The sequence below is a fragment of the Phacochoerus africanus genome, chromosome 1 (genome assembly GCF_016906955.1).
Source record: "Phacochoerus africanus isolate WHEZ1 chromosome 1, ROS_Pafr_v1, whole genome shotgun sequence".
Taxonomy (NCBI): domain Eukaryota; kingdom Metazoa; phylum Chordata; class Mammalia; order Artiodactyla; family Suidae; genus Phacochoerus; species Phacochoerus africanus.
Genome location: NC_062544.1, coordinates 131,625,017 through 131,643,734, shown reverse-complemented (window position 1 = coordinate 131,643,734; position 18,718 = coordinate 131,625,017). Strand labels below are relative to the sequence as shown.

Sequence of the window (18,718 nt, the reverse complement as noted above, 5' to 3'; positions counted from 1 at the left end):
ACAAAGAAGCATCCCTAAATTACAATACCCAACTGCGTAAGGCTGTTCTTAAGAAACTCAGAGGACATCTCCAATATGTGAATACACAGCAGTAAGACCCATCATTCCATGTCACCTAACACAAAGACCAGTCATGGGAATAATCCATGAATTACTTAAATCAATATAGAAACCAGAGGCTAATCTTACAAAGCTTCATGAATTTATAGAATGAATGGTGACCCTGTGAGGAACAAGCAATACAAATTTCCAATCCCGATGAATTCCAAAGACTAATCCTAAATTTGCTAGACGCTGTCAATAATTTAAAACACGCTTCAAAAAGCTTCGTGTTTTAAGCATAACTCTGAAAAAGAAAAGGGATTTGCCAGAACACACTCATTTAGCTTTTCAGTCAGTCATTCAACCCAGCTGCAGTAAAATGTCAATAACATGAGTTTGTGAGTATGCTGTTCGATCAAGTTCTTACGAACCAGTGGGAGACAGAGCAATTTTGCCAGGACTCTCCAGCATACCCAAGCATGTGTGACTGGACCCATCTACCTCCACTGAGAAGCAGGTTTTAGCAATTTAAATCTTTAAAAATTAAACAAAGAATTTACTCAGGCTACACTATTAGAAAATATGTTTATTCAATATAATCTCTATCATTACACACAAATCAGTACACTTGGTGTCACTCATCCCTTGAAAATGTAATTATATCTTCATAGAAAAAAATGGGTCAAGATAAAGCAAATTAGCTGTTTTTCTATTAACCATTTATTTCATAATCTTATGAGTTCCAAACTATAAAAAAGAAAAAAAGACCTTGTTTCTCTCACTTACCTTTCCACAATAAATATTTCATAATATTTTCATGCATAAGACTTTTGAAAATAGGTAAACTATTTTTATAAAGTACTAAGTCTTTAAGTATTTGAAAGAAGCATTTATATGATACTCTACTTAAAATGTAATGTGACTCTCTAAGGATGCCATCTTATATGAGGTCATATATTTTTATTTGGTCTTCCACTTAAGGATCCTAAAATCTGTCTCAATAGCTATCAAACCTAACCCCACTGCTATGCCTACACTTCTTTCTTTTCAGTGATAGGACACACTTCACTACTGCATATAACCAAAGTATAAAAATGCACACGTTAAATAGAGATAAATGAATTCAGTATGAAATACAAATTTACTATTTGTTCATTTTTATTTAGCTTAGGTCTCCAATTGTGCTTTAACTTCGGACATATTTCTGGCATAATTAAATTATGCCAGAATATAAGAATGTTGCAGCTAAGGCTGATGTTCCCAAGACATAGCAACATATAAGGAAAAATGGGTATGTTATTCAAACTCACTGGTATAGATTTGAATTTTCATCATTTCACAATTACCTAATTTAAGTAATACAAACTTTTAAAAACTATCCACTTTTAAGATCATATGGAAATGATGTTTCAACATATTTGGGTAATTTTTTCTCCACTGGAAATAGCTGCCTTGATAGGAATATGGATTTCAATTAATATACTTATATTTCAACTAATACAATATCAAGCATTACCTTCAAATTGGATATAAACCACTACTAACACAAATCCACATCCCTCTTCTAAAATTCACCCATCAGGTTAAAAAGACTATTATAGTAAATAAAACAGACATATTTCTCCAAATTTTACTATTACTTAATTCATGCAACTTTAAATAATCTAATGGACAAAACAATTGCATTCCTGTGAACACCAGACAACTTAAACCTTGTATCAATCTTAAATCTGTAAAAACCCAGTAATTGCCAATTTTCACCCAAGCAGAACAGAAAGGTTTAATGTGTAATCTATTTCCAGGAGAAAACCTTGGTTTTACTGAGGAGGAGGGGGGGGGCAGGGATGCATAAAATATCCATTAATTGTGACAATATTCAGAACTTCAATCACATTAGAGTCTTCTTTTATACTAAACCATTTGGATCCTTTTTGCCTTAACAGAATTTTAATTGGTTTCTCTATGACAGAGTTCCAGCCACTTCCCTGCATTGGAAAAGTCTTTGCAAAGAAGAAAACAACTGGCTTAAAATCTGTTTTTAAAGAATCCCTTTCCTACTTCCTGGTAAGGATCACAGATTGCTTCCCAATTACAACACATCATCCCCTCTATTTGCTTTAAGAGTAAACTTTAAATAGTGGGAGCTGTCCTTTCTAAGCATAGCAATGAATGCAAAGACCAACAATGAATCATCAGTGGATAAAGTTCACATCATTTAATGAACATTTGGGATTCTTTAGAATGAATCAATCAGGTGAATGGATTAAAAAAAAATTTTGAAGTAAGGAAGTCCCCTTACTTTTAACTTTACTTGCATCCGTCACATTGAAGAGCTGGCATGTTTATCTTTAAACAAGGAATACCTCCCAATGTGATGTGGAAGACACATGTGTGAGCTGGAATTCTATTCTTAGACTTGTTACCCTTTTCCCTAGTAATTAGGAAGCTATATGTCCCCAGTAGAATGATGCTAACAAGCTCCTGCAGTTTCTACTCTAGCAAGAAATCAAAGAGACCCAAAACAGACAACTCACTTCAGTTAAAGGATTATGCAGCTTGGTTATAAAGGCGTAGAAAGCTCTTCTACTATCTTATATCTGAAGAGACTTTCTCAAAGAGTCTGATTCTACAGCCAAGATTATTCACTAACGAAAGAAGGAAACCCAAGATCGGCCATAAAAGATGTTTAGAAAAAAATACATACATACAAGTTATTAGAAGGGGCTCATTTCAGATCATTTGTCCATGTTGCAACTTTCCCAAAGAAAAGTGGAAAGATATCATTATGACAGACACCTATTCCTCCTTGCAATTTCTCATGGGACATCACCACTCTTCCTCCACTTAGTAAGGGTTACTATTAAATTTACAGTCAGTTGTCATCCTTCTCTGGAAATCCAATGCCATGTAGAAATCAAAGCAGTTGATGTTTACAAATATGATTCAGATGGGTCACTATAACCAAATACATGCTGAGATAAATAAAACACCTGGAAATAGAAAATGTTGAAGAAGGTTTGGCCCAACCAACAAGAGTGACAGTCACGTACCTTAAGGACTTCCATGGGCACCTGGGTGGCGGAGGGGAGTGTGGTAGGCACGCTGACGTTTATGGCTGGTGTCGGACTCACGGGCACTCTCTGTTGCATGAACTGGGCCGCCTGCAGCTTCTGCTGCTGCTCCCTGCGTTCCTGCTCCTGCATCTGCTCACGCATGAGTTGCTGGCGTAGCAAGATGCGTGATGTCATACTGGAGGAGCTTATCGGAGGCTTGGAGGCCCCAGGATGCTCCTCGGAACTGCTGTGGGAAAACCAAACAACACACATAACACACATTTAGTTTCCTAATGAGACCTTCCATTTGCATTGGGGGGGGGGGTATCCTAAATTGCACCAAACTCTGAAAAGAGCCCCAGAAAATATAATCAGATCACAGAATAGAATTCCACCTAATTGAAAGTCAAGAGCTGGCAGGATCTAAGTCATTAGTAGTTGAATTAAAATAAGTCGGCTTGATTGCATCTAAGCATTTTTATCATGCTGCTTTTTTTTTTTTTTGACATTTTATACCCGCATACGACTCATCACCACCAAATATAGTGCCACCATATGAAGCGCCAAGAAGCAAGGCGTCTTAATGGCACCCAGACTTCCGCATTTAAAAATAAAGTGCTTGATTTCCTTTTTTATAGCTGAATCTAACCAAATAACTACTTCTATATACTATCAAAATTCCCTAAGATATCTAAAATGTTTACTAACACAGAATAGTTTAAAGAAAAGGTCACTGTTGTTGGGGGTGGGGGTTCTATGATACAGAAAGTCAAAATTAGTAATGAAAGAAGCATTTGGGCTAGAATGTTAACACTGAACTCAATCTCAGTCTTTGGGAAAGAGGGCAGAAGACAAGCTAGTCTGGCAACCCAGTTCTCCTTTGCCTGGTTTTCTTTGTACTGGCTTTTCTTCTGACTCCTCTCCGCATATCCTATCCTATACAAAGTGCTCTGTGAGTTCCCCATGAGGCCTACTTCTAATGGTGTTGGGATTTTAGCCAAGATTATATTTAAAATACTTAAACCCTTGTCTGGATTCAAGAAGAAGGGACTTCCTGATTTTCCTAAGTATGATTTTTTTAATTGCTGATCTTGCCAGCTCTATGGCATCAACAAGTAATTATAAATCTCTGTCTGCCTTAGTTACCATATCCGGAAAAGAGGAATAACACTTTTTTTTAAAACTGACTTGCCCTTTTATCAAAGTGGGAGATGTTTATTAAATGTCTATTGAATTGTTTATACTCTTAAAGCCCTACCCCCTAGGGATTTAGGGAGGATTAAATAAAATAATGAATGAAATAATGCACACAAATCCTCTAACATAATGAGTGCTATGAAGTATTACTTCAATAAGTGTTTGCTGTTGCAATTATTATTATCTAGAAAATTTTCTTCCAGTCATATAATTTTCTTTTTTAAAAAAATCTCTGTTTACTGGCTCACTCTGTTGTACAGCAGAAATTATCACCATCTTGTTAATTAATATACTTTGATAAAACCTTAAAAAAAACTTTGTTTAGGGCAAAGAATATAAAACCTTAATTAGCACCTGGAAACAGAAAAAGTAACATTTGAGAAAATACTCATTCAAAGTTACTCTTCAAGAGAAGTAATTGCACCGTTAAGCTTCCTTCCTTGAATATAAATCCCAGTATTGTTTTAATCTTCTAACGACCAACAAAATAAAGTCTTTAAATCACTGACCATCCTTATAAACTCTTTAAAGATGGGAACCTCCAAATCCTGCAGGTAACAAAAACATGCTTACAGATAAAAATTTGCCTTTTATCCTGAGTTCCAGAAGACTACATAATAAAAATTATACTAGCAGTTAACTCATTACTCAGCACAAAAAAATGGGTTCAATAAACTGCAAGAGGTTCATATAATACTACACAGCCGTTAAAAATGGTGTAGAGATATATACACTGCTGTGAATAAAAACTACACAATATAATAAACTCAGAAAGCCAGCTGCATGAAAGTATTCAGAGTATGCTTCAATTAAAAAAAAAATATTTTGGAGTTCCCATTGTGGCTCAGCAGTTACTGAACCCGACTAGCATCCATGAGGATGTGGGTTCAATCCCTGGCCTCACTTGGTGGATTAAGGATCTGGCGTTGCCATGAGCTGTGGTGTAGGACGGTGTAGGACGTAGACGCGGCTCGGATTCTGCATTGCTGTGGCTGTGGCGTAGGCCGGTGACTACAGTTCCAACTGAACCCCTCACCTGGGAACCTCCATATGTCGCAGGTACAGACCTAAAAGACCCAAAAAAGAAAAAACAAAAACAAAAATAAAAAAAGGTTCCCTACAAGAAAAAGTACAATGATGATGTACACTGAGCCATTGCTGATACACAGTATTACAATTATTTAAGAAAATAACAATATTATCATTTTGATTCAGAAATTTCATTGACAGATAATTCTCCTAAGGAAATAACCTGGCATTACAATGCTGTTGACAAGATGCACAATATTCTGAATCACCTAAATTTTCCCCCTAATATAAGGATAATTATGTAAATTATGAGGGGAGATGTGGGTCAAAGAATATAAACTTTTAATTACAAGATGAGTAAGTTCTAGGGATCTACTACACAGCATGGTAAATATAATTGATGATACTGTATTACATACTTGAAATTTGCTAAAAAGAGTGTATCTTAAACACTTTTTCTACACAAAAAAGAAAATACATATAGTAACCCTGTGAGGTGATGGATATAGTTCAATGTATACATGTATCAAATTATCACACTATATACCTTAAATACAATTCTTGTCAGTTATATCTCAATAAAATTGGGGAGAAAATAAAAGCGTTCAAAAGATTTAAACATAAAATAGGTTTTAAAAAGTAATGATACATGGATTTGATAATACACTACCTTTTTATTGTACAACTACAGACCAATGTGAGAAGTACATGTTCTAAGAGTAAATTTAAAAGCAGGATTCAAAAGTGTATTCACATTCTAATTTAAAATAAGTAGTGGATGTAGGTCCACAAACACATAACACAGCTAGCAGGATCTGTGTAAGGATGATCATAATTGTCAGAGTGGGAGTGGAATTACAGGTAAATTTCTTTTCTCTTTTTCCCCTCTAAACCACAGTAAAGCCATAATATTTCTTCAATGGCAGAATATATGCCACTACTTTGAAGAACGTGAAGAACATGAGCTAATTTACAAGCATGAAGAAATGACATGACTGATCAAAGTCACCATTTGGCTAGAAGCAAGGAGATGGGATCTATCACAGCCAGTGTGGTGACAACAGGATGGCAAATAGTGACTTGTATCCAGCACACCGGTTCTCTTTCAGGTCTTTAGCACCCGAGAAGATTAAATCCTCTTTCCTCAACAGTTTCCTACAGAGGTGCACAGACTGAACAATATTAATGCCCTGTTTTTATTATTTTCATGTCATGCACTCATCCACACAAATATACCCAGCCTTTACTCAGAAAGAATCCATTCACCTTCGTTCTACTAAAAGAGCATCAAAAGAAAATGTATTTTCCCATTTGTGAGTATGTGTTGAGAGCTCTAGTGGACTTTCCTACATCCAGAAAAGAGGAAAGGGCTGTTTAAAAATAAATAAATAAATAGATGGTCTTACTATTCAAAGCCTGTCAAGTTAAAACATTCCCAGAGAGACTGATCCTTTTGATAAAAACAGAACTAAACCTTTGTGCTGTAGCAAATGCAGCTGTGGAATAATCGCACTAATTAGCTACTCAAGACAAGCCATTGGCTGGGATACTGGGAGGGAAAAAATCCTTTCAATTAACAGTAAAGAATTCTTGAGACATCTTAAATTAAAATTACTCGTTATCAACCACACTAAGGCTAGGGATTTAGGAGTCAACAACAATATCATTTAAAGCATTTACTGAAATATCCTTTCAGGAGAAAAAAAAAGTACATCCTTATATGGTAGATCCATATAAATAAGTTAAAAGCCCTCTACAGAAAGTCTAGCAGAGCTCAGCTAATTGACAGTATTTTAATAAATCTCCCTCCCCCAAAGAAAAAGTGCAAAGGAAGAAAACAGTCACTTGAGTGCACATACTCCCTGCGGGATATTTCCTTGTTAAAGATGACTTGTATATTCTCAGCTTTACTTTCAATCTTTTTAACATCGCTTCCTCTAAAAAAATAATTGAATCAGCAGTTATCACTTTACAAAAAGGAATGAAGATATCTACACTTCAAAATGTTAGCAGGTCAAATGAGCATAATGTTTCAAACTCAAAATCCAGGTTTACGTGAGTACATTACAGGTGGCCAAAAGCTTAGTTTTAAAATGAGGGCCCGATACTTAAACCACTAATGATAGGCAAGAAGAATCATCCCAACATATTTAATTTGAAAAGCAAACTGAACTTATCCAGAGCCCAGGAAGCTCAATCTGCATTAGATAATCCTAATTCCGTCAGTCTGATTCCTTTTAATCAGATTATGTAAAGGTCATTTATTCAACAAATAGTTATTGGGTGTTTCCTCTGGGCCAGCTGCTGGGAATACCTGGTTTCTAATCTGTTAAGAGTTGAAAGCCAGGGTCATGTAATTTTTCTAAGATGCCTTAAAATTAAGTCAATTATCTAGACGATCTGATTCTAGCAAAGCTGTGCATCTCACAGTAAGAAATCACCTTTTGAAAGCCAACTGCAGGGCAGGAAAATGCCTTTACTGGCTGGCACTTACCAGAACCATAGAAGCCAAGCACACAACTTCCCTGAGATGTGAGAACCGATCAAGGGTGACTCAAGGAGGACGGCCATCAACTGGACACAAGTTCTCTAGTTCAAATACTGCTGAGCAGCCTGATCATGAATGAGCCACTCAACCCCTCTGAGCACCTCCAAAACCCACCCCCTAAATGTACTGCAGTGAATGAGTGAGGTAACATTAGCTAAGTTAAAGTGCTAAGCAGGGTGACTTAGAATACAGACACTTACAGACCTGGGCTCCTAATTCATGGCTAAACTTACATTTTTAACCTTCAAAACCTCCCCCTTCTTTGTGTTGGTATAGGTATGTGGACCCATGCTGCAAATTATCTGGCATATTTCTAAATTCAAAAAGTTAATTTCACTGCCTTGATCAACCACTTAAATATATCAGAAATGCCAATCAATACCTTTCCATCCAAAGGACATCTACCTGACCTCTCCTCGCCTTTAACAGTAATGCCTGAAACTGACATGGAGAACAGACTTGTGGTGCAAGAGGGAGGGAGGAGGGAGTGAGATGGACTGGGAGTTTTGGGTTAATAGATGCATTTAGAATGGACAGACAGTAAGGTCCTACTGTATAGCACAGGGAACTACATCCAATCTCTTATAATAGAAAATAATTATAATACATATATATATGTATGACTGAGTCACTTTTCTGTACAGGAGAAATTGGTTCAACACTGTACATCAATTATACTTTAATAAAAAATTAAAAAAAAAACAATGGTGCCAACCCCCCTTCACCAGATATTAGGAATCAGACATCAGTCTCTATACCATGATCATTCAAGATATGAATCTGGTTGTCAGTTTAAACTTCAGGTTCTAGGCTGAAGAAGCTGATAAACTTTCCTCTGCATTTCCTCTCTTCAATTCCTCAGGCAGAGTGCAGCTCTGCCACCTACTAGCCAGTGACTGTGGCCAAATTAATCAATCTCTTTGAACTTTGGTTTTCCTAATTTATAGACTGTTTAATACATCTGCCTCTCAGCTTTATAGGGAGGATTAAAATTTGTAATAGATGTAAAAAGCTTAGCACAATAACCAGAACATAGGTCAGAGAAACTCAAATCAAGTTAAAAAATTAGTAGTAAAAAAAAAAAAATGAAACCATGAACATGCTCCTTTTTTAATCCATGGAAGCAAATTTTAATAAGCCTATATGCAAGTTTGAAGCATAGCATAGCAGATTTTTTGAAGGTTTAGGCAATCCCTATTTAATTCAGAGAATTTTAACAAGTTTTTCAGGGATGGAGAGAGAAGATAATTTACTATAATAATTTATTATAATACTCTCACACAAGATATAAAAGTCCTCACAGTTTCTTCCAGGAAGAGTTAATCTTCATGATAATCATTCAGTTGATAGAACTCAAAGCCTAGCATGTACCTGTACTGGATACAATGTAGTTATGTATAGGAAAGCACAATGGCTGACCTGCATACACACTGAAGACACAGGAAGGCATGATAATGAACCTCATGCACAGGTGAGGAAACTACTTCATGGATCTGTTAAGCTACTGGGGTTTCCAGATGCAAAAGGCTGGCTGCTACAAAACCAACTGAGGACCCTCTCTAAAATCAACCACTGTGGAAAACAGTATGCAGGTTCCTCATAAAACTAGAGAACTACCAAATGATCCAGCAATCCCTCTTCTGGGCATATATACAAATGAAACTTGTATTCAAAAAGATACATGCACCCCTATGTTCACTGCAGCACCATTCACAATAGCCAAGACAGTAAACAACCTAAATGTCCATTGACAGATGAAAGGCTTAAGATGTGGCATATATACACAATGGAATATTACTCAACCATAAAAAGAACCAAACAATGCCATTGGCAGCAACATGGATGCATCTAGAGATTCTCATATTAAGTGAAGTAAATCAGAAAGACAAATACCCCTTGATATCAGTTATATGTAGAATCCAAAATACGATATAGATGAACCTATCTACAGAACAGAAACAGAAAGCAAATACCTCTTGATATCACCTATATGTGGAATCTAAAACATGACATAGATGAACCTATCCACAGAACAGAAACAGACTCACAGACATGGAGAAGAGATTTGTGGTTGCCAAGGGTGGGGGGATGGAGTGGGATGGATTGGGAGTTTCAGGTTAGTAAATGCAAACTATTACATTTAGAATGGATAAGCAATGAGGTCCTGCTGTACAGCACAAGGACTTATATCCAATCACTTGTGATAGAACATGATGGAAGATAATGAGAAAAGTGTGTATATACATGTATAACTGGGTCACTTTGCTGAACAGCAGAAATTGATAGAGCATTGCAAATAAACTATAATAAATGTTTTAAAAAATAAAAAAAAAATAGAAAGGGGGATAAAATAAATAAATAAAATCAAAATATCCAGATGCTATCGCTAGAAATTCTGACTTCAGGTGACATAAAGCCTAGGAAGCACGATGACTAAAAGGCTGGCTGCCACAAAACCAACTAAGGACCCTCTTTAAAATCAACCACTGTGGAAAACAGTATGCAGGTTCCTCATAAAACTAAACAGAAGAACTACCAAATGATCCAGCAATCCCACTCCTGGGCATATATACAAATGAAACTTGTATGAATGAAATCACTCAGAAGCTGATTCTAAAGCCATGTTTAGAAACTAAAACACCCAAGATCACCCATTTGTGCAGTAGGAAAAACTGAGACATGAACCCACATCTTGGATTCTTCAATGAGAACACTTTCTTCCACATCTGAGGAAACTCACATTCTATCCCCCTCTCCCAGAACCCTGACAAGAGCTGTGAAGAGTCCTTGTGATACTGAGCCCAACATATTGAATGGAATGAAATGGAAAGGACTCCTCATTCCTGCCAAATGGCCTATAAAACCAAACAAACACATCTGTCCAAATACCACCAACGGATCCTTATGGTTACAGCAGAGCTACTCCATCATTAAGCAAAAGAACCTACAGGCTCAGTCTATAAAAACTGTCCCAACCAGCTTGTTCTGTCAGCAAAAATAAATGTTTACGAGTCTTTAGAAAGTAAGCCCAAGTGCACAGATTGCTGAAATAAAAGTCAATAAATGGATTTATCTTTTTAAATGACAATCTGGGTATCTACTATTTCAGAAGGATCAGTCCTTCCATTATCTTAACCTTTCCATTGCTTCCAAAGTAATCACTTTATAAGTGTAAGGATAACTTTTTAACTGTGTATGGTGGAAGCAAGTGACAATATATTTTCTCACAGCTACTTGTATATATGATATACACGTGAAATTATGGCATGTATGATATATGGCATATATGACATATATGATAAATATATATTTCACTTAAAATAAATGAGAATATAACCCATGTAAATGTGGAGGTACCAGAGTGCACAGCTTGGCTTTAAAAACCGAGATCTTGGATACATATGTGATAAATTCATCTGAGTAATAATAATAATAAAAAAAAATCGAGATCTTGGAGTTCACGTCACGGCTCAGTGGTTAACCAATCTGACTAGTATCCATGAGGAGTTGGGTTCAATCCCTGGCCTTGCTCAGTGGGTTAAGGATCCTGAATTGCTGTGGCTGTGGCGTAGGCCAGCAGCTGTAGCTCCAATTAAACCCCTTGCCTGGGAACCCCCATATGCTGCAGATGTGGGCCTAAAAAGACAAAAAAAAAAAAAAAAAACACTGAGATCCTGAGGGCCTCAGTCATCACCAACCTTGGTTTAAGTGGTCAGGAAAAAAATGGAAATGTGCCAAACACCTAGTTTTGGGGTTTGTTTATTTGTTTTGGGTTTGTTTGTTTGTTTTGGGTAACATTACCAGATTTGACAATAAACACTATAGGCTTCAGGCACAAGAGAATAAAAAGGCTTGCAAAGTGCAGCTTGTCTTTCTCCTCTTTTTCCTTCAATAAATATTTGAATGTTTTCCAAGGGCCAGGTTCTGCTAGACATAAGGAGAATGTCGAGTCCAAAGTGGACCATACACCTGTCCTCTGGAGCTCTTTACTTTGCAGAGTTCAAAAGGAGGAAAGCCTTTTAAAGAGCAAGAACCACCAGTTATATGCCAGTTAAAATCTGAAATCATTATTTTCAACACCTGGACCCCAGTTGGTGCGAAAAAAACAAAGACTCTCCATATCTGCTCAGAATTAATATTATTTAAACTGACCTTTCAATTAGTGCCAGTGAGGATAATCTCAATAATTGATTATATCAAAATCAAAGTGAAAATGAATGACTCCCAATACATCAGTATTTTTCCAAAGGGGGTACAAAAAATTATACCCTGGGGACACCAGAAGAAAAAAATAGAATTTATATAATTTTATCCATCATTTCTATTTTCTATTTTTATAAATATTGTAATTATAATATAATATTAGTACAGTGGCACATGTACATAATTTACAAGTATAATAAAAACATGTTCAGAACAATGTAAATCAACTATAACAGAAAAAATAAAAACCTTTAAAAAATGTTGAGAGAGTTTGTGAAAAAACCTTACTTTAACTAGAAGATATGACCAAAAATGTTTAACAGACCACTGTAATATTAGATCAATGTTCTTCCAGGAAATTTCATAATCAGATTTTTTTTTTCCTTTTATAGCCACACCTGCAACATATGGCCCAGGCTGGGGGTCAAAACAGAGCTGCAGCTGCTGGCCTATGCCACATTAACACCAGCTCTGAGCCTCATCTGTGACCTATGCCACAGCTTGCAGCAATGCTGAATCCTTAACCCACCAAGGGAGGCCAGGGTTTGAACCTGCATCCTCACAGACACCATGTTGTGTTCTTAACCGCTGAGCCACGACTCCCATCATCAGGTTTTTAAAAATTGCTTATTTTTGCCCCTCCCAGAGAATTTCTCACTTCTACACACGCCAACCAAGAAAATGTCAATCTCTTACCAACAGATTTTTTCAACCAAGAATATGAGGGTGCCATTTCTAGGCTCAAAACTGTCTTCCATTTCCCACAGATGCCACTAAGGTTTTGCACACCCTTAACACTCAATTCCCTTCAGAGAAATTATTTCAGACAGCCTAATATCAAACGGCTCTAAAGGAGATGAAGTTGCAGTGCCCCATACTCATGCTTCCAGACTCTCCTGTCAAACTGCCTTTCACTAGACTACATTTCAGAATTCTTGTTTACACTGTCCAATGATGGAATCACATTCACATTTAGATGCTATGTTTTAAAAGGCTCTGAAAAATTCACCCCCTATAAGGTGCAAGTAATTTATATGGCATGACAAGATATCCCACGTAAGAGTATTTCAAAAGGAAGAACTTTTTATCCCAGAACTATGGCAATCTAATGACAGAATTCAGACATGAGTGTGAAAGTAATTTGGAAAAATCTTTTTAAAGACAGAAAGCCCTTCTATCCTTGCTCAAAAAATCACCCCAGTCCCAGGGCATTCTCTGTACACTTGTCTAGACAACATCACAACTTTTTTTTTTTTTGTCCAAAAAGTCTCAGAAGCCTTAGACTACCATCACTTAACAATTACTGCATGTCTAGGACATGCCAACCAAGAGGCGAAGTCTGCAATACTGCGTGGAAATCAAGACAAAAGTACCAATTATGATGTCAGGAGCAGTGAATCTGTGCACCTGCCATGGTTTAAGAGCCAGCCTTACAAACAGTGGTCATGATTTGTGGCGGTCACATGTTACTGATGCCTGCCCAACAACCTGTCCCACTTCTTTAACAAAGTACCCTGATTTCACCTTGAAAAAACAGCCTCCTCACTTTCAGTTCATGAGGTGGGTTATGGTGGTGCTACTAACTCCAGACACAGAAACACAACTGAGATTTGACCAATCAGCATCCCCATCAAATAGGCTTGTGCTCCAAAATGGTCCAGTAAGAGTCAGCCCTATGCCTTTGACTAGAACTACTGAGGTAAAAGATTTCTCTTTACACTAAGGTTTGGAAAGATGGTAGGATAGAAATCTGGAACTTTCCTGAACCTAATTGAAAAGAAAGCCAAACTAGATAAAACAGAAATATAAATTGAAAGAGGGAACAGAGGACTGAGAAGAAGGAAGAATGAAAGAGCCAGTGTTTAGAGGACACAGAGCATCTGGATCAAACCATTCCTGAAGCTCTAATGACCTTGGACATTGGATACCGATTTACTAAGGACTCTCAATGTGCTTCTGTATACCAAAGCTCATTTTTGTGACATTTTAGAAAATATCAGTTATTCAAAAAAAAAAAAAATCAAGGTTTCACCCTAAGATCTACAACTCAAACAATCTAGTATCCATTCTATTTTCTCCTTGTTTTGGCTGGTACAATGGCACTTACAACATTTCCCAGCTTTCCATGGGCTAAGATGGCTTCGTGCCAAAGTTTTGCCAATGAGACTTAAGCAGAAAGGTCATGTGATACTTAAAAAGATTCTCCCTAAAGAGATACCTGTCTTTGCACTTTGTGCCATCATGTCTCATGGAATTTATCTATAATGGCTACAGCCCCCACAGCCACTTTGAACCATGAGGATGAGGTCTAGACTTTAGGATAGAGCTGAAATTTTCCTGGCCCTTCAGGACTAGGTAGAGCCAGCTCCATGAGGGCAGATAATTTTATGTTTTACTCACATATAAATTCCTCAGCACCTAGAATAATATTTATCACATAGTAGGATGATATAAGCATCTATCCAATGAGTAAATTTAGTGTCTCCATCTTAACAAATTCCCCATCTCCTGAAATCAGATAATACTAAACCTCAGCGCTCAACAATCTTTAGTCAAACCATTTGCTTGAACCATCCAGTGACAGAGAACACATTTTTCCAAAAAGCTCTGAGCTCCAGAGACCTAATGAATTATCTTAATTTTGAGACAAACTCCCCCTCCACACTTTATGATTTCTCAAGTCAGAATAGATCATATAATCGATGGACATAACTAGTAGAGTATAACAGTCACTTTATAATCAATAGTGAAACTTCTACAAGGAAATGCATGCGACAGACAAATATTATGGCAATGGACTAATCATGGCCCCTCAAAAGCTCAAAGGAGTTATAGTTTGGATAATTCAGAAATCTGAGCATTGGAGAAACGCATTCAATTTGGCAAAGGAAGAAACATCTATTCATTATCTGTAATGAAAAATCCATAGAACAGAGAAAAACATAAGCCCTGGACCCATAATACTTTGCTGAAATTTCAGCTCTATCATTTCTCAGCTCTATGACTTGGGCAGGATCTTTCTTTCATCTGCCCCAAACTCAACTGTGTCCTGTGCAAAACAGAGGTAGGAAAAAAGAACCTCTGTCATAGCTTGAGAACTGAATGTGTCAATCAAGTAAGATTCCTAACAAACCATGGCCAACAAACCATGCGGACAATAAGTAAAAATTAGGCAATGGATTCTTCTGTGCTGTGCTTTAATTCCTGAATTCATATCCTCTGAGCCTCCTAAGAACTTGAAACCCATTAAAACTGACAAGTTATTTTCTAGGAAGCCAAATCTCTTACAATATTGCCTTCTGCTATAGTGTTTCTTTGCTTTCCTAGAGGAAAACCCAAAAGAAACAATTCATAGAGTACACCCTCCCTAAAAGAACAGGCATAAAGAAGTCAATGGGCAACAAACAGCTCAGTAAACAATTTTGTCAAAGACGTGTCCTAAGAATTTCATTCTCAGGGTTTATAAGGGAAGCATGTTCCTATGGCAAGTACTGGAAAAAAAAATACAAAATCAATTAAGCATAAGAAGTTGAAATTCAGAATTAATTTGTGGCATAACATTGTATATCAACTATACTTTAAGATAAAAAAAAATCAAAAATTAATTTGAGTGTAAATTCAAGGATGACATCACTACTGTCCTTAAGCTGCATCAGAATAGTATGTTTTATCCATTCATGATATCCATTAATTTGCTTAAAATAATATTTTAAAAATTGCTCAGTTATCGAGGACATTCTTGTGGGGTATGAATCACAAAAAACAGCCATCATCTCCTTAACTATTATCTGATTTACAAAGTAGAAATTTATAACATTTCTAACACGATGACATTTCAAGTATCTAATTATGCATATCCTTCATAAAATGCTCTATCATTTTAGATATGAGTAATTAAACTGTTTAAATGACACATACAATGAAAAAATCTCAAACACAGCAAAAACAGAGTAAGAAATTAGAAATCACTTTAAGAACTAATAAAATCTTTTAAAGATGTATTTACTGAACATTAGGAAGCTTCACCACACGTAAATCTCTGAGAATTTTATTTTTTTTAAGAATCAAATTCTAAAAATAGTTCTGCCACATTTAGTATTTTTCCATTATTCTTGCCATCTTTAAACACACCTTCACAAGCTGCTGAACATAATGCTTTTCTGACTTAATCAGAACCTCTCTCATGACCCAGGAACGTTCAGTAAATAATTATTAAGCTCCAGAGGTGGCTTTTGCTTAAGTTGATTTGCTTGAATGCCTATTCACTTAGGAATACAGCTTTTAGTATTGTTTTCTAATCTTATCACCTAACACTGAAAGTAAATGTTGAAGGAGGGGGGTGGGGGATGGGGGGAGCTATCATCCATTTACCATTTCTCCATTTTAGCATTTCTTTGAAAGTGTTGATTTGAAAGTTGTTCTACATTTCTATGCCAGATAGATGATTCTGATGTTTGGATGTTTTGTTTTCCTTTCAAAGAGGAAAAAAAAAAATCAATATACAGAAATGCTAATGAGACGTTTATTAATGCAACTGTCACTATTCCACAGTCAGGGAGAAGGATAAAAAAGGAGAAAGCAAAAATCCAAAGCATTTGCAATGGGGCAATTTTGACAAATGTCACTAAGCACACTCGTTTTCCTGAAGAAAACCCTCTTTAATTCATCACAAAGCTGGGCTACAGTCTACCTGGTACTCATAAATCAAGCTCTGTTCTCACTCAGATTTTCCAAGCAGTCCTTTTTAGGCATTATTAATTTAAGACCAACATTCTATTTTAAACAAAAAGGCAGGGCTAATGGGGCTAACATTTCTATTCCCCCCAACAAATTAGCTGTTATCCTTGTCAGAGCCACCTACAAGAGCTTACAGCTGAAGCCGATTAAAGCCACAGCCACAGAGTAACAGTTCCAGTATTTTTTAACTCCTAATAAAACCTTCCCTTTCTCTGTCCTCCCCTTAAAAAACAAAAACAAAAACAAAAAGCAAAAGCACAACTCCCATTAAGTGGCCCTGGGATTATTTCCAGAATAAAACTTCACTTACAGATACAAGCTTTCAAAGGAACAGGGCATGAACATCTGAACTCTAAGCGCCTCCATCTTTTTTTTCCTTTAAGGTGTTCTGCAAGCCCTTGGCGAAGAGTGAAAGTCAAAGTTAGTTCTGGCACTGGCTGTGTCACTAGGGGTGGCTCCTGATAAGGCCCTGGAAACTCCAATCCAAACACAGCTCATGCTACAACGGTGCCTGGTGTCTGTCTGCAATGGCAGACCTGTTTAATCCAGTACCTACTGTACCTGCAGGACAAAAAACGCTGCCTCACCCTGCAAAGGGGGCTAGGCGAGGACCCAGGCACTGCCAGAAATCCAACCCAGCAGCCTGGGCGACACCTCAGTATGCTTACTTAGCCCTCCTGAGCGCAGGAACCAGCAGCGGGGGCTTGCAGCAGCTGCATGTTGTTAGAGGTTGTGAAAGCACAGGTAATTGCACCTACCAGTAAATTTTTAACACTTAGAGGAACTACCTAATCTAGGAGGCTTATGGGATGGCTTGCACCCCTTCCCAACTGGGGAGTTCTCCGGCCTCAGGTCCTCACACACCTCTAGCTGCTTTGCATCCATGTACTGGCATTTTTGGAATTGGAGCCTGATTGCTTACATGCTCTCCTGCTGACAGCCTAGAGATCCCAAAGGCATTCCTTACCCTCAGACACTATCTCTTTTGGCATCTTTAGGCCATACCTCTATGTATTCTTAGGCTGTCACCCAACTAAATCCTGAACACACTGATATACAACAAGAAAAAAAGACAATAACATGTTCTCAAAAGACAGTTTAAAAATTATGACATAATAACACTGATATTATCAAATACTGATGCAGCTCCTACAGACACAGTACACCAAAGCTGCCCAGCAGAGCTAAGAAAATATGCCTGTTTCTCTCCCCATACAATGCAAAGGTCAGAACAAAGACAACTGACATGGACTAGCTGTGCCCCCTGGGCAAGTTACTTCACGTCTCTGTGCCTAAGAGCCTGTCTCCAAAGTAAATGGTTGGAATGCAATGCAATCTCTATAAGCTATTCTCAACTTCAAAATTCACACTGTAATGAATTTTTTTAAAATTTCCCTTTAATAAGAGAAAATACCCAAGCAGGACTCTCAGGCAAACTAGTTCTGACTCTGTTTATTCTTTGTTCATGTTTCATTCATTTTTCTTTTGTTGAATACATACAGATGGAACACCTACTATATCCCAGGCACTGTGTAAATTCTTGGAGTTTACAGTCTAGTGTATTAAATGATCACTCAAATAAATAATGAGATTGTGATAACTGCTACAAGGATCTGGGAAAGCTTAAAATGCAAGGGACAGAAAAGGCTTGACTTAGGCAGGGACCTCTGGGCTTAGATGTGACTGGAGGTAGTAGGTAGAGGGTCCAGGTATGGAGGGGGTGTGGGAGAAGAGTCTTCTGAACAGTCTTAACAATATTCACAAGAATCCTGAGATGGGGAGTTAAAAGGGAAGATCCGCTGCGGCTGGAGGAGAGAGAAAGGGAAACCAGGGCATTTCTGAGACTAAACCACTGGCTAGAACACGACTGTCAGGATCTCGGAAGTCAAGGAAGGGTCACTGATTCTGT

At 37.2% G+C, this 18,718-nt stretch overlaps 1 protein-coding gene across 6 annotated transcripts in view; it reads right to left on the bottom strand.

Moving 5' to 3' along the window:
• The window catches only part of MITF (melanocyte inducing transcription factor), a 239,427-nt gene that overhangs the window by 87,615 nt on the left and 133,094 nt on the right, over positions 1–18,718 (bottom strand). For 3 of the 6 annotated variants that reach the window (XM_047779094.1, XM_047779100.1, XM_047779095.1), the window contains exon 2: positions 3,093–3,342. In XM_047779094.1, coding sequence (XP_047635050.1) covers positions 3,093–3,342 — 250 coding nt within the window. Of the gene's footprint in view, positions 1–3,092; positions 3,343–16,443; positions 16,544–17,119; positions 17,236–18,718 lie in introns of those variants that run through there. The other 3 variants (XM_047779096.1, XM_047779097.1, XM_047779098.1) reach the window with 2 other exon arrangements.